Source organism: Rhinoderma darwinii, chromosome 5 (assembly GCF_050947455.1).
Source record: "Rhinoderma darwinii isolate aRhiDar2 chromosome 5, aRhiDar2.hap1, whole genome shotgun sequence".
NCBI classification, from domain to species: Eukaryota; Metazoa; Chordata; class Amphibia; order Anura; family Rhinodermatidae; genus Rhinoderma; species Rhinoderma darwinii.
Genome location: NC_134691.1, coordinates 136,383,204 through 136,403,701, shown reverse-complemented (window position 1 = coordinate 136,403,701; position 20,498 = coordinate 136,383,204). Strand labels below are relative to the sequence as shown.

The 20,498-nt window shown below is 42.8% G+C and overlaps 1 protein-coding gene across 1 annotated transcript in view; it reads left to right on the top strand.

Moving 5' to 3' along the window:
- The first annotated feature begins 3,808 nt into the window (after positions 1–3,808).
- Positions 3,809–20,498, top strand: part of PARD6G (par-6 family cell polarity regulator gamma) — a 129,844-nt gene continuing 113,154 nt past the window's right edge. Inside the window, exon 1 of the mRNA XM_075828397.1 lies at positions 3,809–4,203. Within this exon, the coding sequence (XP_075684512.1) occupies positions 4,132–4,203 (72 nt within the window). The 5' untranslated portion in view covers positions 3,809–4,131. The remainder of the gene's footprint in view (positions 4,204–20,498) is intronic.

Genomic DNA, 20,498 nt, shown 5'->3' with positions numbered 1-20,498 from the left:
CGGTTTCAGCAGGGTACCTCACACCGTATTTTTACCTCCTGGCATGATAATGGTATTAATTCCTTGGGGGCCCTCTTGCATCCCACGCTCCATACAATGTTCTCCCTACAGGACTTACAAATTAAATACCCACACATCTCTCTCCCCTTTTTTAACTATATACAGGCCCAGAGTTATGCGCAGGTGGTGCTGGGTCACATTTCACCTGAGGAATGGACTTCCCCTTTTAAATCACTGATACTAGAGCCAGGAACACATCTTGCGAGAATATCTAGATTGTACAAATTTCTCCATCCCTCCATAGAATATAGTACCCCTGACTCAGGCCTAGCGAAATGGGAGGCGGACGATGCGACTTTAACCCCTACAGTTATACTACAGGCCACAATCTTTGCGCACAAATTCTTGCCCTCAGCAAGATATGTGGAAATGTGGCTCAAGGTGACCCATCGAGCATATATTACACCCCAAAGGGGCCACAGGATGGGACTGTATGAGACCTCGGACTGTTTTAAATGTGGTGAGACGGAGGCAAACTTGTACCACTGCCTATGGGCGTGCCCTCGTATCCGGGAGTTCTGGGAGAGGGTTGGAGACTTTGCAAAGACCAACATGACGGGTCAGTTTGCTTTGACCTCCCAATGGGCAATACTGGGGTATGTGGAAACAGGCACACAGGATCATACCCGACACGAACTTCGCATCCTACATTTATTGGCAGCAGCAGGCAGGAAGGCAATACTGCAAGTGTGGAACCACACCCAGGCCCCACAACTTCAGGTTTTCCTGGAAAAATTATCCTTTATGATGAAGATGGATTGGGTGGAGGCTTCACACCAGAAGGAAAAAAGGGTTAAGACTTTCTTTCAGATCTGGGAGGGCTTTATTTCTCTACTACCCCAAGGAGTAAAAGATAAAACACATACCTGCTTCCAACCCACTACATGGTATCAGAGGAGGAGGCTGGCTGGGGATATTCTGCAGTAGGACTTCCATACATGCCTGAGATAGGGTGTAGAAGGGGGGAGTGTAGACAGCGGGGGACAGGAAATGGATGCAACAGACTTCTAAAAGGAGGACTGGGGGGATGTCACGTGGTAAACAGGAGAGGCGGCGGGCAATGAAGGTTTTATTTTCTGATAGTATGTTGGTTTCTATGTTTGGTTATGTGTCCGAGCAGTATGGCCCACGGTTGTGTGGCCGAGAAGGGGGCTAAAGTGCACGATTGTTCACTCGCTGAGACGAGATAAGCACAATGGAGACATGGTAATGACATGTATAAACTCTCGTTCTGTATAAAGGCACAGAGAATGTATTATTTATTTTATTTTTTTTCTTATCTGCCTGACTTGCAAGTCAGTATATGTTTTTCAAGTGCACTAAGTCGCCTGAGATGACTTTATGTTGTTATTTTGTTGTTTATACGGAAAATTAATAAAAACAAATTTAAAAAAAAAATAAAATAAAGGAGCAAGCTATTGTGAGTAGGTACAATTTTGAAAAACAGGTGCTAGAGTGAGGGTCAACACAAAGCTTTTGAACAAGGGCCTTCAGTTGCACTTATGGAACATACGTGACTGGCAATGTTATGGGACATTTGTGGCTGGCAGTGTTATGGGCCATAAGTGGCTGGCAGTGTTATGGGACAACCGAGGCAGGCAGTGTGTATGGGTATGGGACATCTGTAGCTGGTATTGCTATGTACATCTGTGACTCGCAGTGTTATGGGACATCTGTGGCTGGCAATGTTATGGGGCATCTGTGGATGGCAGTATTATGGGACATCTGTGGATGGCAATGTTATGGGACACCTGTGGCTGGCAGTGCTATGATGCATCTGTGGCTGGCAGTGTTAAGGACGTCTGTGTCTGGCAGTGTTATGGGACATCTGTGACTGGCAGTGTTATGGGGTATCTGTGACTGCCAGTGTTATTGTATGTCTGTGGCTGCTAGTGTTATGGGGCATCTGTGGCTGGCAGTGTTATGGTACATCTGGGGCTGGCACGGTTATGGGACCTCTGTGGCTGGCAGTGTTATGGGACATCTGTTGCTGAATTGTGAGTTATGGGACATCTGTTTCTGCTACCTTCTTCTGATGGTGAGTGACGTCAAAGCAAAGCGGAGAGTAGCAGCAGTAGGCTACCTCTACCACTCTCCACTCTGGCGGCATTGTGGCACAAAGTATAAGGGGGTTGTGTGGCACTATGTTCAAGTGGGGAGGGGGGTTGTGTGGCACTATGTACAAGGGGGAAGAGTGGTTGTGTGGCACTATGTACAAGGGGGAGGGGGTTGTGTGGCGCTATGTACAAAAGGGGGCTGTGTGTGGCGCTATCTATAGAGGGGCTGTGTGTGGAGCTATCTACAGGGGGCTGTGTGTGGAGCTATCTACAGGGGGCTGTGTGTGGAGCTATCTGCATGGGGGCTGTGTGTGGAGCTATCTGCATGGGGGCTGTGTGTGGAGCTATCTACAAGGGGTTGTGTGTGGCGTTATCTACAGGGGGGCTGTGCGTGGCGCTATCTACAGGGTGGCTGTGTGTGGCGCTATCTACAGGGGGCTGTGTGTGGAGCTATCTACAGGGGGCTGTGTGTGGAGCTATCTACAGGGAGGCTGTGTGTGGCACTATCTACGGGGGGGGCTGTGTGGGGTATTATCTACAGGGGGACTGTATGTGGCTCTATCTACAGGGGGCTGTGTGTGGCACTATCTACGGGGGGCTGTGTGGGGTATTATCTGCAGGGGGCTGTGTGGGGTATTATCTACAGGGGGCTGTCTGTGGAGCTATCTACACAGGGGCTGTGTCGGGAGCTATCTACAGGGGGCTGTGTGTGGAGCTATCTACAGGGGGCTGTGTGTGGCGCTATGTACAGGGGGCTGTGTGTTGAGCGATCTACAAGGGGGCTCTGGTGGATGATTTTTCCATTGACCGGTAGCAGAGTTTCGAGTTACACAACTGGAAAAAAAATCCCCATCATGTAACTCTGCTACCTGTCAATTGAAAAGTCATCCACCACAGGGTCTCCCTCTTGTCATTCTTTGTTCTTAGCCTTTTGGTTTGTCCTGCAGCTGCTGCCGCCGTGATGAGCAAATTTTATACCCAAGATAGGAAAAGTAACATAAAGACGATATAACCTGATCCATAATATTGGTGATATCTATAGTTTTTTTTTTGTAAGTCTAGAGATCCGAAGTGAGAACATGATCTTGTTATTTGAAGAAGGATCTGGCCATGATTTGATGTGTTTATGCGGGATATTGGTCGTGGTTAGGGGCGTGGCTTAAAAATGTCCCTCTTTTCCGAATTCAAAAGTTGGGAGGTATGCATATGTGCCTGGAATCTGTGGTTGTCAAATTGTTGCGGGGGTCGGAGGCTGGTACAATGTTAAGTGGGCGTCTGGGTCTGGTACACTATTATGAGGCATCTGTGGCTAGTATTAAGGTGCTAGTACTTATGGGGGCATCTATAATTTGCATAACATGGAGGTATTTGTGATTGTCAATGTGATATAGAGGCATCTATTATAGGGCAGTTGTTGCTGGAACCCTATTATCGGGTATTTATTATGCTGGAAGTTTGGGGCCACATTATAAACCATAGATATATCTGAATGTACGTTGCATACTGTGAGAGATAATAAACGATAGCACAGCTGCTATGTAAAATGATTTGTCGTGTTTAATTCCATTATTCTGAATTATCCTTGTACTACTGTGAGGCTCAGCCCTGTGATTTATGAGAATCATTACGATTTGCTTCCAGTGACAGCTTCAAGCTTGCAGCAACAGTAGCCGCCAAGATGGCGCTGCAGCTCCTGTGAAGGAGACAGAGCGGTGCTGGACTGTTCGGCCTCTTGTGGATCTCACAGCTCTGTGCTCATTCCAAACAGGAGCAGCAGCGGCGCTGTTACCAGAGTAGGCGCTCGTGACTGGGAGAACTGCGGGGCTGTGGGAGCGGAACGCTGGGACTGGATACACAATACATCAGCCAGAGGGACACCGAGCAGCTGCGTGTGTCTGTGGGGATCCGGCTTGTGCTGCGGATAGCCGGGGAAGCTCGGGACCTGTGCCCCCCACACTACAGTCTGGGGATAACTTGGCTGGGTGGCGTTGGGGAGGGGGGGCGAGCAGTGAAGATGAATCGAAGTTTTAGTAAGTCCCAGACTCTGCGCTATGTGGCGAGCAGCGCCGTGGAGGTGAAGAGCAAGGTGAGGCTTGTGTCCCCCGTCCAGGTCGTATCCACACCCCTCCTAGCTGCCATGTATTGTCCTGCTAATGAATGGAGCTCTGCATAGAGGCTGAGGGATGGGGACGGTTGGGGAGCCCGTCCGTCCTATGGTGGTCACACACTCACATCCAGCTCTTTTGTTTCTTGTGTGGCGCTCACTTGGGGAATGTGAAGAATGTGCTGGGAACCTCGTGTATGAGCTCCAGCTAGAGGTCCATGTAGCCAGGGAATGTATCCTATGTTGGGCAGCTCAGGACATGTCACCTGGACTTGTCATGTGTGAATGAGCCCCGGCTCCTGGCTTGGCTGGAATTGCTGCTTGAGAGTGATACATTGTATCCGTTTTGTGTTTATTTTGCTTTTTGTTGCAGTTGTTTACATTAAGCGATTGCTTGAATGCAGATAATGAGTATTTATAGACATTTGTGGAAACTGATGTGTATACATACAATATAAAGCACTCTCAGGCCAGATATTACTAGGTTGGTACATTGCCTTGATATGTGTAAACAGGAGGATTGGCATCATAACCATATCCCTAATTTGACTCACTTATGCCAACTACTGTGTAGAAACAGGCCTCAAAGGGGGTCCTTGTCCTAGATGAGTGTCTGTTCCTGCATAGGAATCTATGGAAATCAACATCCACTTTAATTGATATGCCTAAAAAATGCCAAGCCATATAGAAAATATCAGATCCTGTAAGGGGTTTAAATGACTGTGACATGAGCACCGTGCTTTGGAGTCGCCTCGTGACATGACTAGTTGTGTTACTTGAGTGTTTACTATTTAAAGAACAGGAATTGTCATTTCATTCTGAGAACTGCCCTAGGATTGTGTGTTTTCATGGATTGCAGGGGAGGGGGTGTTCTTTGGGAATGCCTGGCGTTAACAGCATGCACATGTTGTGGTCTGGAGATGTATGCTATAGGCTGGCAGCTGAGAACACTTGGAAGGACACTGGTGAGCTATGCATGGAAAGGCCTCCTAAGACTGCAGCACCGCTCAGGCCCCTTTACCAGATCATTTCTATCCGCAGTACAAGGAGAGGGCTCGGTTTTCCGCAACACAAATGCGTTCATCTACCTTTGCGATTGTAAAACAATTTAATGTGAGCTTTCCACCGATCATAAAGTGGCATTTTCTGAAAAGCAGCAGCCTCCTTCCACACCTCTGTGAGTCAGCGCAGGTTCAGTGTATACTCATCACTTAAGCTTTCATCTCCTGTCCTGTCCCAACTTGCAGCTGGAGCTCGGAGCAGTTTTCTAGGCTCTTGCTTTCTTTATTGGTAAAGCAGAGTGATGTTTCCCATCATTAAATCAGTGTGCGTGATAGGACAGGCGTGACATCATGCATAACAAATCATACTATGCGTGATGTGTTTTCCTGTCATTGATAGACAAAGACCTTCCAACCAGAAGAATCATCCTCTACTATCTACCAAAAGCGTTAACTGGAATTCTGGTGTCTGCTTGGGCACCAAAATGGGCATTCAGTTCTATGTCCTTGCAGAAATGTTGTATGGCATATACACTGCTGTAGACGGCTGTGTGCGGTTGTAAATTCCCATTACTTTTATTATTGAAAAATGACTATAAATAGGGAACATGAGCGTAGCCATGAACCTCTTTCAGAGAATATACGCTTGTTAAGTCTCCAAGATTTTTCTTGATACTTTTCCATCCAGTCCCCTATGACTTCCCACCGTATTTCACATTTTCACAATATTGTTTGTGGTGTTTCATTTCTCCCTAGAATAATAACCCATTTGATTCAGAAGTCTTCCTAGGCCTTATGTAACTACATGGTTATATTATGAAAAGTAGGTTATTACATTGAGAAAGGGATGGCCTTTTTGTTATGTGGTGTCAGGTTTATGTGGATAAAGGTTGTTTTTTTTCACTCTGTTTGGTTCTTCAGGCACATCAATGGCATGTTTCTGATTTCTTTGGTAATATCCATCTTATTGGGTCCTTTCCACTTTTGTTTCATTGTTCATTTGTTTTGATTGCACTTTACTTTTTTGTTGCCTCTCCTAATTGGAAACCGCTGCAAAACATGTTGGAGCTTTATAAAAAAAAAAAAACTATTTTTGTCTTCTTGCAGCTGTGTATGATGGTAATGATCAAGTATATGACAAATCTTTTTACCTCTGTTGCAATATGCATGCAAGTGACTGCTGAGACCTTACTGCGGGGCTAACAGGTAGAGCGTGCAGCTACAAATTTTCTGCTGGAGTTCTTTTGGGGTGTTTTCTGTTGATGTCGGTGAAAGTTCAGATTGATGTCCAAGTCACATTGGGGCATATTTATAAATGTCATTGTGCTATTTTTCTAGTGCAATGAAGTTCCAGCTGAATGTCCTCTATCAAAGCTATGTTTTTTTTTTTCCCTGCCACTTAAAGTATAGGGAAAAGATGGTGTCTTTCAAGTTCATTGCCATATAACATAGTTACAAAAACCGTGTCATTGAGCTATGACGTGTAAGACCTTGTTACAGCTCAGTATCTGCGCTGTATTCATCAACACGGTTTTAGTACTGGTGCACCAGTATTCGTAAAGATGTCCCATTGGCTCCTGGACTTGGACAATGGCGACGGTTGTAATACTGTGAACCGGCGCTACAAGTGTGTAGGCAATTTACAGTGTGTGCAGCAAAGGAAATGAAGTGGAAGCAGCGCTCATATGAGCACCTCGTCCCCTTCAAAACAGCTGATTGGCGGGAGTCTGCCCCCAACTGATCAGATATTGATGGCCTGTCCTGAGCGTAGGCCGTCAATTTTTTGGGTTCTGGACAAATCCTTTAAGCCTCGTGCGTGTTGGTGTATTATGGCTCTGTTCAACTCATACACTTCTTTGGGCCATATTGTAGCTCCATTGTTGTCAATTGCTCATGTCTCAATTTCGAAAAAAATAGATAAAAAAGTGACATGCATTTTCGGGCGGCGTATTACTAAGAATTTCTTCTAGGAGAGAATACCTCTGCATTACATCATTGTATGGTGCACAAGAAACTGCGGCACATTTTATGAGGTCTTACAATTTTACTATTTTTCTAAATTCTTAGTGGATTACTTCTAAATAGATTATTTACCAATGTTCTATATGTTTTCTGTATTCCCCACAGATGCACAAACAACACATTGCAGGGATGGTTTCTGAATAATGTCCTGCAATATGAACAATGAAGAAAAGCCAGTTTAATACATTCATTTTACCCTGAAAGGCACTCTCTAAACTATCCCCACATATGGTATTTTCCAACAATAAGGATTTTCTTGAGCTGGCGGAAGAACAGCACAAGGGCTGAAGGTTACCCATCCCTAATCTGGAGAGCATTATTGTCTTCTGTAGAGTGTAAACCTGCTCCATAGTGTTCTATTTAGAGATTATCGAGCAGGTTACATTTTATTAACTTGTGCATTGTTAGGGCCTGTTCACATCACTGTTGCCCTTCTGTTGAGGGATTCCCTTGGAGGTTTCCGTCAGCCATTGCCCCGCTCCTGACAAGTGGGTGCGTGCATTCAGAATGAGGTGATGTGACCCTCGCTGCACTGCAAAACACCCCCATGTTCTCTGTCTTCAGTGCCGGCGCTGCCGCTTATTAGTGCAGCGCTGGTCGCATCACCTCATGCTGACTGCGCCCATACACTTGTTGTCAGGAGCGGAGTATTGCACAGCCGCAAACCCGCTCTAACGGCAGAGATCAGAGAAATCTCTGACCTCTGCCGGTATTCCCTTGAATGTTGCGATCAAAGCTGACCGCAGCATTCAAGGGGAAAATTAGAAGGGGGGGGCCCTTTGGATTGCGCCACGGGGAATCCCTGTGACGTGATTGAGAGACATACCATATATGGGCAGACAGCCCAGAGTCCATTCAAGGACCCCAGGACTGTCTGACCATATTTCTTGTTGTTAGGGCATACTTCGGTATGGCCTAACTAGTGCCTGTGTACTATCAGTACACAGGCTAATGGACTGGTATATAGATATATGCCTGTACATTAAAGTTTAAAAATAACAAAAATTTAACAGTAAAAATTAAAATAAGTCTCAATACATAAAATATACACACTTTCGGTATTGTCATGACCCTAACAAATATATAGCTTCATTTATTATGTTTACGCTGTTAAAAAAGAAAATAAAAACTACTTTCTTTCTGAGGCACGAGGTATTATGAATTTTGAACCTCCATGTGCCTCACATTAATACTAATTAACCCCATCATGTACCTCACGCATTACCCAATGTTGTCCATTATGACTGGGAGGAATATGATGGGGTTAATTACTATTATCGTGAGGCACATGGAGGTTCAAAATTCAGCACACCACATGACTCACATAACATAATTTTTTTTTTCTTTTGTTGCCAATATCGTTTTGGTATTAGAGTATCGCAATACTACACAAAGTATCGGTATCGAAGTCCAAATTCTGGTAGTTTTTCCCACATTTCTTTTCCGTGTACGCTGCATATTGACATCCGTGTGCTTTGCGTGTGGCATGCGTTTATCACGTCCGTGCAAGCACTTTATTTTTTTGTTACATTTATTTCTCTGCTTTTTTATGTATTTTATTTGTGAAACACATACTTCACACTGATGTCGTCCGTGTGCGGTCCTTGGTTTTCATGCACCCATAGACTTCAATGGGCGACTAGGTGGGTGAAAACGCACCAATATAGAACATGCAGTGAGTTTCACGCAACGGATACACGATGCGTGAAAAACAACGCATGTGTGAATAGCCCCATTAAATTGCCTGGGTCCATGTGATGTGAGTGATTTTAAAGAGTCTCTGTCACCACATTATAAGTGGCCTATCTTGTACATGATGTGATCGGCGCTGTAATGTAGATTACAGCAGTGTTTTTTTATTTAGAAAAATGATCATTTTTGACGGAGTTATGACCTATATTAGTTTTATGCTAATGAGTGTCTCATTGGACAACTGGGCGTGTTTTACTATATGACCAAGTGGGCGTTGTACAGAGGAGTGTATGACGCTGACCAATCGGTGACTAATGAGCGTCATACACTTCTCTCCATTCATTTACACAGCACCAGCGAAATAGCTATATCACTATGTGCAGCCACATAAACATACTATAATGCTACTCATGTGTCATGACAATGAATATACATTACCTCCAGCCAGGACGTGATGTGTATTCATTCTCCTGACCACTTCTGTAGCGCGTCTCCTATTTACAACATAGCAGGTGTAGTCTCGCGAGATTACGCTGTAAGCGGTCATTCACAGCGAGATCTTTCTTTGCTGTGCTGTAAATCACCGAGACGCTACAGAAGTGGTCAGGAGAATGAATAGACATCACGTCCTGGCTGGAGGTAATGTATATTCATTGTCATGACACATGAGTAGCGTTATAGTATGTTTATGTAAATGCAATTAGCGATATAGCTATATCGCTATCTGCAGCGTAAATGAATGGGGAGAAGTGTATGACGCTGATTGGTCAACGTCATACACTCCTCTGTACAACGCCCACTTGTTCATTGAGAAACTCATTAGCATAAAGCTAAAATAGGTCATAACTCTGTCAAAAATGATCATTTTTCGAACTAAAAAACACTGCTGTAATCTACATTACAGCGCCGATCAGATCATGTACAATATAGGCCACTTATAATGTGGTGACAGAGCCTCTTTAATGCACAGCACAAGGACGAGTAGTACGCTCGTCTGAATGAGCCCTTAGAAACACTATTTGCCGTCCCGAAAACCACTAGATTTGTCTTTCATTGCTTGCCGGGACTTGCAGTTTTGCACGCTGTGAAGAGAGCCACCGGATGCCAACACCCGTACTTGTCTAAGCAACATCTTACATTTCAACTACTCCAATTAAATATGATGCATTTCAGTTCTTGTAGATTTGCAATACTGAATTCAATTTCCTGTGTCTGATTCTCTTTTAGAGAATTAAAGTGAAAACTCGGCCAATTGATTCGCCCATGGTATGCGGTTTGGTGATTTAGTGTTATAGACATAAGGACTGTTAATGGTCGTCACTTGCAGTCTGATCATTAATGATTATTGTCAGGTCTATGAACATGTTGTCGGAACCTGAACCTTTTAAAACATGCGTTTTTCTAGTCCTATAGAGAAACGCCATACCCTCACCATGCAGAGTTTTATAAAAAAAAAAAACAAAAAAAAAAAAACCCACCAAAAACATATGCTTTTTTGTAGCCTTTTCAATAATTCACTATAGACTTTAAAATAACAGCTGGCGTAGCAATTTTGACCACAAAAAATAACACTGAAAAACGCCAAATAAAATTCCACGGAAAATTCAGCAAAATGCTGTGTGTGAATCCATCCTGAGGGTATGTTCATATCGTCCGATTTGTTTCAGAAATTTCTGCGAGTGAAATTCCATTCCATACATCTGAATGAGGTGGTTTTTGCAGCATGTGCATGGATTTCTGCACCCCCGTTCAGATGAGTGGAACAGTCACAGACATTGCTGCAACCAATCTGCCATGTGTGAAATATACCCTGATTGTTTGTGCTAAGCTGAAGCCATGAAAATAGTGTCGTGGGGAAAACCAATCCCTTTATACGTGGAGTATTTTCTCAGGTTCTTGAATGCTGACAAATACTTCTTTCCAGCCTTAAGGCATGTAATAAATCTTAGATGGTAATATGTCTAACCTGATTATTCACTGCAGAGCTGAGGAAGGTTTAGAATGTGAATGTTTGGTGTGACTAGGTTTAGACAGAAAAAAATGACTGTCAAAAAAAAACCAAAACTCTTACGTTATAATTTGGATAATAGGACAATTAAAACTAAAACCTGCTCTGTCGCCCTTTGAAATCTCCCCCCTTCCTTTCCACCCCGGAACATATATGCCATGTTCTTACGGTATTATAACAATATTTTGTGGGGTCAGATTATTATGCAATGTTTTACCTCTCCTTCTGTTATTCTAGGAAGGCTTTCCGCCACATTTTAAACCATGGCTGCAGAGACTTGCTTCAATTCAACCAGAAGCGCATTATTGAGGTCGGCCGTCAATGTTTGGTGAAACTTTAAGGGCATGTTCACACAGGGCGGATACGCTGTGTAAAGCTACACCGCGTATCCAGCCTGGACGCCACAGGGAATTCTGACGGAAAATCCGCACCAAATTTTGTTGCAGTTTATTTTGCCCAGAATGACTACTGCGGAAAACCGCACATAAAAAAAAAAAAAAAGTCTAAGCTTGGCCATGGCAACGCATCCCATCTTACGTCCTGCAGCCCGGGCTCCTGGGATGACATTTCATCCCATGCGATTGCTGCAGCAGTCACATGGGATGAAACGTCATCCCTGGAGACTGGGCTTGATACAGGAATAGAGATATCTGGGTAAGTATAGACTTTTTTCGCATTCGTGGTTTTTTTGCGGCGTAATCGCAGCTTTTTTCACAAATCGCGACTTCTGCTTTTTGTTGCGGCTTTACTGCCCCGTTGAATTCAATAGGGAACACCCACAACAGAAAACCAGCGATTCCGCAGCATGGATTGACATGCTGCAGATTAACAAGACCCGTACCACAGGTCACTAATGAACGTTTTTTTTTTACGCAGCGCGTGGATGAGATTTGTTCAGATCTCATCCACTTTGCTGGTACTGTAATACGCTGCCAACTTTCCACATTTAAATCTCTCTTGCGGAAAATCTGCAGTGTTTATGCTACGTGTGAACCAGGCTTTATAGTCAGTATACCAATTCATCCCTAAACTTTTATATTGTATTTGAACTAGGTAGGCCAGTCACCTTCTCCCACACCAAATTTTTTTTATTTAGACCAAATTCTGTGCACTGGGGTTTTGGCATGCTAAAACGGAGGGGACCTTCAAGCTGTTGTCCGTGTACAATTCTCTAGAATGACCTTGTATACTATATAATGTAAGATTTCCTTGACTGCTAGGAATAGACCCTGATCAACTCATTTAGTCAACAGCCAAAAACTATTCTCCTCCGTCATACGTAACAGTTAGCATTGTACATTTATCTTGGAATTGGTCTACTAGAGTCATCCATTGGACCGCCAGATGTTGAAACGAGATTTCTAACTCCAGAACATATTTCCACTGCTCCAGTCTAGGCCGTTCTAGTTAACGCTTTGCGCTGCTTATGGTGTTTTCAGGTATAAATCTATTCTGCTGGGGAAAATCAATCCATGTATCTCCCGACTATTCGTTTTGTTTCCAGTAGTAGTTCAGAACTCAGTAGTAAGTGTTGCAGCTGAAAACTATCGAGGTTTACCTGCTACAAACTTCAACACTTGACTTTGTATTTTGACTCCCTGCTTTGTGACTTTTTGTATTTTGACTCCCTGCTTTGTGACTTTGTATTTTGACTCCCTTCTTTGTGACTTTGTATTTTGACTCTCTGCTTTGTGGCTGAGCTGTTGTTACTCCTAGCCATTGCTACCTCACAATAACCGTTGCCTTGGTAACTCGAGATGGTTAGAAATGTGATTGCATGTCCCTTTCTCCTACTATTGTTGTATGGAGACATAGCTGTATTCTTGATATCGGGGCCGCCTTCAGAAACTTCTGGGCCCCATTCAGTCAAGGTGTTGGGTCAGGGTGAAACGCAAACTGACAGTGATTCTGTGGTGGGGCAGGACAGATACGGGAGATAGTCAGCGGACAAGGGAGAGAAGCTAAATGGGAGGACTCTGTGGGAGTGGGGCCAGGGAGATACGCACCCGGGCAGGGGGGAGAGACTGGTGGGCAGGGCCTCTGTGAAGGCCAAGGTGGAAACACTAGGTGTGCAGAGGAGCAAAAAAATAATAAAAAAAAATCCTTGCACTCAAGCTGTTGCATTTACACAGTGGAGTCACTCGCCAAGTTCCAGTGCTGGCTGCTGCTTCTCGCTCCTGTAGGCTCTTACATCTTTCGTGGCACACCTGAATGAAGTCTCCACCTTCTCCTCACACATGGCACCCATGTCACCTGTGTAGATATCAGACCAGATGACCAAATTCATTCTGATGCCGACCAGATCTATAAACTAATTTAGAACCCTGACCAGACCCCCTAAATTAATACACACCCCAATCAGACCCCTAAATTAATTTGGACCCCTAATTTTTGGATTTGTTTCCCTTGGACCAGGGTTATTAAGGCCTCATGCACAAGACCGTGATTTTTCGGGTCCGCCGGCCGCGAAGTGTCACCCGTGAGCCTCTCGCAAATCGCGGGCCGTGCACATGGCCACGTCCATTATTTTCTATGAGCCTGTACGGTCCGTGCATGGCCCAGGAGCCTGGATCGCAGAAAGAACGGACATGTCTTATAACGGCTGTGTTCTGTGGTCCAGGCTCATAAAAAATAATGGACGTGCATGAGGCCATACTGTGGGCACTCCCCTGAGGTTAGGAGATATATTGTTTGGTCTTGAGGCTGGTTGTGCTGCCGATATCCGTGCTGTTTTATTTTTAGTTTTTTTTTGTGTTTTTAAAAAAAAAATAACCGCTAGATTTTACCCATGTGATGGGTCTTTCTTACTTTTGGCTTACAGTGTATGCATGTCTCCACACTTTGTGCTGGCTAACCTGATAGTTATTTATTTTTAAAGTTCTCAACTAGGGTATCATGAATTCCTCTTAAACTAAAAGAACTTTCTGACCGATGGACAGTGACTTCCTTCTCAGTAGGCAGCAATGTTCAAACTTTGAAGGAGCTTTTATTTTATGCCCTGTTCATAGATGAATGTTTAACTAAATAAAGAAATGATAAAATATGAGCGTGTTTTGATCTATTGTCAGAGGTAGACTTGGAGATATTTCAAATAACTTTGAGGCAAATTGTTGAAGTTAAACAGTGGAAAAGTCCAGCAGGATATTGGCATATAAATAAAGCGCTATGGGCGTCAGGAAGACCTCATGTAGACTTCTGAATTAATGTTCTGTGCCTCATAATTTAATTATATAGAGCTGTGCTTCACTCTCAACCCGACTAAATGTAGCAGATTCTTTCACATCTGATAGAAGTAGAGGGGTTGCTTTTATTTGATTATTTTCAGAAAAATTACATACAGAAATATAGAGGCTAGAAAGAATAACTGCTGAAGCAGTTTCTATATTTTCTGTTAAACTTCACATGCAATCTTAGGATCAATATTTTTGTATGTTTTTCCAACAGGATCTAGTTTAGTCAGCCTTACGGTAAAGCTGGACGTTCACATACGGTGACGGGATCTTCCAACAATTTAATGTATATGGTGGCAGCCCGACTGTCCCCTGACATCTGAGAGGATGATTTATGGCTAGTTTAAGGCCTTATTAGGACACTATAAGATATAGATATAGATAGATATATATATATATATTTATCTATATCTATATATATATCTATCTATGTGTGTATATAGCCAAATATTGGATTGGATCGCTTCATGGGAATGCATGAAAACATTTCCTAATTGTTTTCCTGCCTTAGCAATGATGGGATCCTTTCCTGTTTTGGGTAATAAATATATAACTCTCACACAACTTCATACCAACACAGTTTAGATATACTACAAAGTTTTAGGCCAATAAACATTGAGTCACTGTAGGAACTATTCATTGTATTCATAACATGCATAAATCTATTTCCAGATCGCATTGGACTAAGTTAAATGTGAATTCTGAGGAAGCTTTGCCTCGTAGTCACTGTTCGCTAATTCAGGAAGTTCAACTTAGAAAGTCGGATGGAGTTTTCCATTCTGACACTAGAATAAACTGTTCTTCAGTCTTGCAAATCATCTGGGTCTGGTCTTCCCAAAGCAGTACTCTATTTTCTCCTAGCAAGCTGAAGAATTTGTGAACTGAAACAGGTCTTCTGGTCTAATAGATTTTCTAATTTAGTCATTTTAATTTAATGCTTCATTAAATTCTCTTTCCGTGTGCAGAGAGGTATCCAGACTGTAATAGACCCGCATTTACTGGTAAGGACTACTTTTAATTGATAATAAATTGAAACTAAAAATATCCTATTAAACAAGTAACTTCATATTGTGCTCCAATATTGTCCTAAATCCAACGTGTGTACTTCACCCTCCTGCCCTGGTTCAGTTCACGCCCCATTATTGTGATTAGCCAGGCTTAAGTCAACTTTGCTACCCTGAGGAGTTCTAAAATACTTCAGAATGAAATGCGTTGGGAAGACGGGGCATATTAAAGGTACCTTTGGGACAGGTTCCCGTACAGGGCCCATGTAGTTACAATTACCCTATTACTGAAGAAGGACTGAACGAGTTTGAATAATAGGGCCATTTTTTTTTATAATGGGCACACCACCCTTGTGAAGAAAAGAATGTCCCAACCACAAAACATCCCCGCTTCCCATTCGTGGCATACCTTGTGAAAAGAACGTCGGAACCATGGTTGGAAGTAGAAGTATCTGCACTGGTTTTGGGACAATATTGAAGCTCAATATGAAATGACTTATTTATTTGGGACATTTATATGATGAAATGTTGTATATTTTTAGTCTAAAATTATCATCATTTAAAATGTACGTTTTTAAATGGCTCTTCACTTTCCAGTGTTGTTTATATGCGGCAAAGCCTTTTTTCCAATTGTTTGTAGGGGTGAAGCCAGATTTTTTACCATTATTTGATAACTGCTAATCAATGCAATCATAAACTGGCTGAATTGCACGATTATAGCTTTTTCAGGATTGTTGCCCATTAATTGACAGATTTTTTTCTTTAAAAAAAATCATCTAGTGTCATAATGGGAACTTTATGTTACAAATGGGCGATCTACAGCTAATCAGATTCTATAAAAGAGCACCCGAAGGGGGGTTTACATTTTGTCGGACAACTTTTTTATGTGCATGATTGTATATGTTTGTGACGCTATCATTCAAAAGTATTGCGCATCTGACATCCGTTTTCAATCTCGTGTCTATGGCCATCGGTAACATGAGAACATTGAAAAGACCACAGTTGTCCCTGTTCTTGTGTGACTTGTTCTGCAAGGTCGTCGACTTCTTACAGGCCAAATCAATTTGCAGCCAGTGAGCTAATGGTATGCACAAAGAAAGATTGTTTAGACTTGAAAAAGCGTTCCTTCCTCCAGCACGTGTGCCCTCCTATTAGATGCACTGTGTTTTATCTGGCGGTTCTAACAGAAATGTTTGTTTCAACAACCTCTAAATTACAGACTTTATCAACTATTTAATCTTCAGTTCACCCTGCCCTCTGTGACATAAGGAACAACATTTTAATGATCTTCTCCTCCGTCGCCAGCATAACTCCTAAAATGTGCCCTGTCATTCGTTACCTTTTCATTTTTAGACCGATTGCTCTCTTAAAATAGAGGACAGGAAACTGGTCTACATCACACACCGAGCAGAAGCTATATATAGGAGAGGCCGAGATGAATAATAGGACGTTTTGTTTGTAATATACGCTTGTCAGACCTGTAGGTAGAACTCCAAGACCATTATTACAGTATGAAAACAGTTGTGACTAATCTTCTTGTATATGTCATCTAAGGTGTACTCCAAGAAGTAGAGATGTGCGTGATCATAGTATAAACTTCTATATGTAGAGATGTGAGGTTGTCAGTGAGAAATTAATGTTTTATGCCCACACTAGCTTATTTTTTCAGGATAAATATTTATTCCATTTGGTAAATGTTTGCCTTAGGTAAGTCGACTACACTGTTTCCGCGAAAAAAAACTTTCCGGAACGGAAACCAACTGATACATTACCATTGAAATCAATGGCAATGCAGACGGTAGCTATGGTTTTCTTTTGGCTTTCCGTTCGTCCGACAAAGGTCGAACGGAACCTGACGCTGATGTGAACATAGCCTTAATCGTGTTGCTATTTTTTATGTTATTTTGGCCGGGAACTTTCCCGACACAAGTCCAAGGCACAGGGCGAAGGCAGTGTGAACAGAGTGTAACTTTTAATAGTTAACTATTGCATGGTTTAAACACTGGTATTTGTAAATGTCTAGTCTTTGCTGCTTCTCCTGGGTAATTTTAAGCTAAAAATCCATCATCCTGTTATCTACACATCACGTTCTGTTCTTCTAGTCTTTCATGTGCTAGTCTTTTGGTTTTGTACTGGTCTATGAAGTAGAGAGGAAAGGTAGACATCAATGAAGGCTTCAGCAAATATTACTATAGACCTTAGATAATTGCCAGCTAAAGGTTGTGTGCAGATATCCCACCTGAGTTTACCCCCTATTACTATGCATCTTTTTTTGATGGCGGGAAGAAAGATCTGCAACAGAATAAAACTGGTGACGCTGATCTGAGGCTGCAGGGACAAAATGAACGGCCAGGATTTATGAGGACCATAGAGAATATAGCTGAGCTGGATCTGCTGAAGAAAGCCTAATGCCTGTGAGCAGCTTAAATCTATTTTGCAGCCAAGCCCCATTCAAATAGGTACAACAAACCTGCATCATGGACAAGCAATTGTGTGCGTTATCTGCCCATCCATGAATAGGTCTCAAATGCATCCAGTAGCTGCCCTTACTACATTTGCTTGATTTTTGTCCATTTAAAGCCAACATTACTAACTAGGGTTATTATTGAGAAATTGCCTTGTTAACAATATATACATTTAACCAGGGGCGAACACAGGCAGCTGAGGGCCCCTGTGCAAGAACACTATATGGGCCCTTTGCTCTCCAATATTTCATCATAAATCACCCCCTTATGTCCCCAACAATTCATCAGTAATTGTTAGCCTTAAAGAGGCTCTGTCACCAGATTTTGCAACCCCTATCTCCTTTTGCAGCAGATCGGCGCTGCAATCCAGATAAGAGTAACGTTTTTAGTTTTTTTTTTTAAACGAGCATTTTTGGCCAAGTTATGACCATTTTTATATTTATGTAAATGAGGCTTTCTAAAGTACAACTGAGCGTGTTTAAAGTAAAAGTACAACTGGGAGTGTATTGTGTGTGTACATCTGGGCGTTTTTACTTCTTTTACTAGCTGGGCGTTGTGAATGGAAGTGTATGATGCTGACGAATCAGCATCATCCACTTCTCTTCGTTACCAACCAGCTTCTGGCAGTGCACAGACACACAGCGTGTTCTCGAGAGATCACGCTGTGACGTCATTTCCTGCACCAGGTCCTGCATCGTGTCGGACGAGCGAGGACACATCGGCACCAGGCGACAGAGGCTACATCGACTTACCTGCAAACGCCGATGCTGCTGCAGAATCAAATGTAGCCTCTGGTGCCGATGTGTCCTCGCTCGTCCGACACGATGCAGGACCTGGCGTCACAGCGTGATCTCTCGAGAACACGCTGTGTCTGAACTGCCAGAAGCTGGGTAGTAACGAAGAGAAGTGGATGATGCTGATTCGTCAGTATCATACACTTCCATTCACAACGCCCAGCTAGTAAAAGAAGTAAAAACGCCCAGATGTACATACACAATACACACCCAGTTGTACTTTAGAAAGCCTCATTTGCATAAATATAAAAATGGTCATAACTTGGCCAAAAATGCTCGTTTAAAAAAACCAAAAAAAAACGTTCCTCTTATCTACATTGCAGCGCCGATCTGCTGCAATAGCAGATAGGGGTTGCAAAATCTGGTGACAGAGCCTCTTTAAAATTCATCAACTCAGGCATTTACATGCAATCTAACAGACAGAAGAGGGTTGCCTTAAGGTGACAGTGGGCCCCCTTACCTACTGCGCCAATGGTAGGTCTGCCCCTACATTTAACATGGTATGTTTGGAGTGATTATTGGTGTACAATACAGTATTCTAGATATTCATAATTCACAAAATATAAATACCCATATACATGTTAGAAGGCTACATTAGTTTGTGAGGATGGAGGACATAAACTGGGACCTCCATTGATTCCCCCTGTGTTGCTTTTTACTTCCTATCATTTTGCGGGGGGTTTTTGTTAACCCCTTACCGACATGCACCTTATATATACGGTGCAGTCGGGAAGTGGTTCCCACAAACCGAAGTACAGTTACGTAATGGTGCTGTCTCTGAAGCGGAGCACGAACAATCACTGCCGGATATCAGCTGTATACTACAGCTGATACCCTCCTGTACGGCCAGGACCAGAACTAGCCTCCGATCCGGCAGATTAACCCCTCAGATGCCACACTCCATAGCGACCGCAGCATCTGAGGGGTTTTCAGCGAATCGCAATCCCCGCAACGCGATTGCGGGAGTTCCGATGATTGATATGGCAACTGGAGGCCTAACAATGGGCTCCTGGTCTGTCAAGTACCGAAGCCTGTTAGGACCCGCCTTTGGCAAGTCCTAATAGACTTGCTGATCTTGTCACACTGACCGCTCTAATACATTGCACTACGTAGGTAGTGTAATGTATTCGTATAGCGGTCAGTGTTGCAAGCCTTCATCTCCCCTAGTGGGGCGAAAAAAAAAAGTTTATAAAAATAAAGTCTTATTATTGGAAAAAATAAAAAAACTATACGTAATTTGTATTGCCGCGTCCGTAACGACCCAAACTATAAAACTATTACATAATTTATCCCACACAGTGAACGCCGTAAGAAAAGAATATGAAAAACAACCCCAGAATCGCTGTTTTTAGGTCATATCTCCTCCCAAAAAATTTAATAAGTCACATTTACCCCAAAATAGTACCAATAAAAGCGAAAGCCCGTCCCGCAAAAAAATGCCCTGACACCGCTTTCTTGCTGCACAAAAAATAATGTTTTGGGTCTTAGGGTATGTTCACACGGAGTCAAAAACGGCTGAAAATTACGGAGCTGTTTTCAGAAAAAACAGTCTCTAATCTTCAGCCGTTTTTTAAGCTGAAACTGTTTTTTTTAGGCCTTTTTTTTCCTATACGTTTTTGGATCAGGTTTTCCATTGACACAATGAAAACCGCTCCAAAAGCGACTCAAGAACTGACATGCTAGTTTTTTTTAAAATGGCGGCGTAAAAAACGCCCAGTCTGAAATCAATGGGAAAAATTGCGTTTCGTACAATGAGCAGATGATTGTAGGCGTTTAGCTATCATTTTTTCAGGTGTATTTTGGGGGGGTTTACGCACCAAAAAATACGTCTGAAAACACAGCGTATGAACAAACTGTAAGAATATGGCGACGCAGAAAACAAATGTTTGTTTGTTTTTTAAAAAAAAGTGATTTTATTGTGCAAAAGCTGCAATACATTCGATTTATGGCGCAAGGTGAAAGCCCCAATAATTTTATCTCCAGAATTGCTTGTTTTTTGGTCATTTCCTCTTCCAAAAAATTAAATCAAAGGTGATCAAATAGTTGCACGTGTCCAAAAAT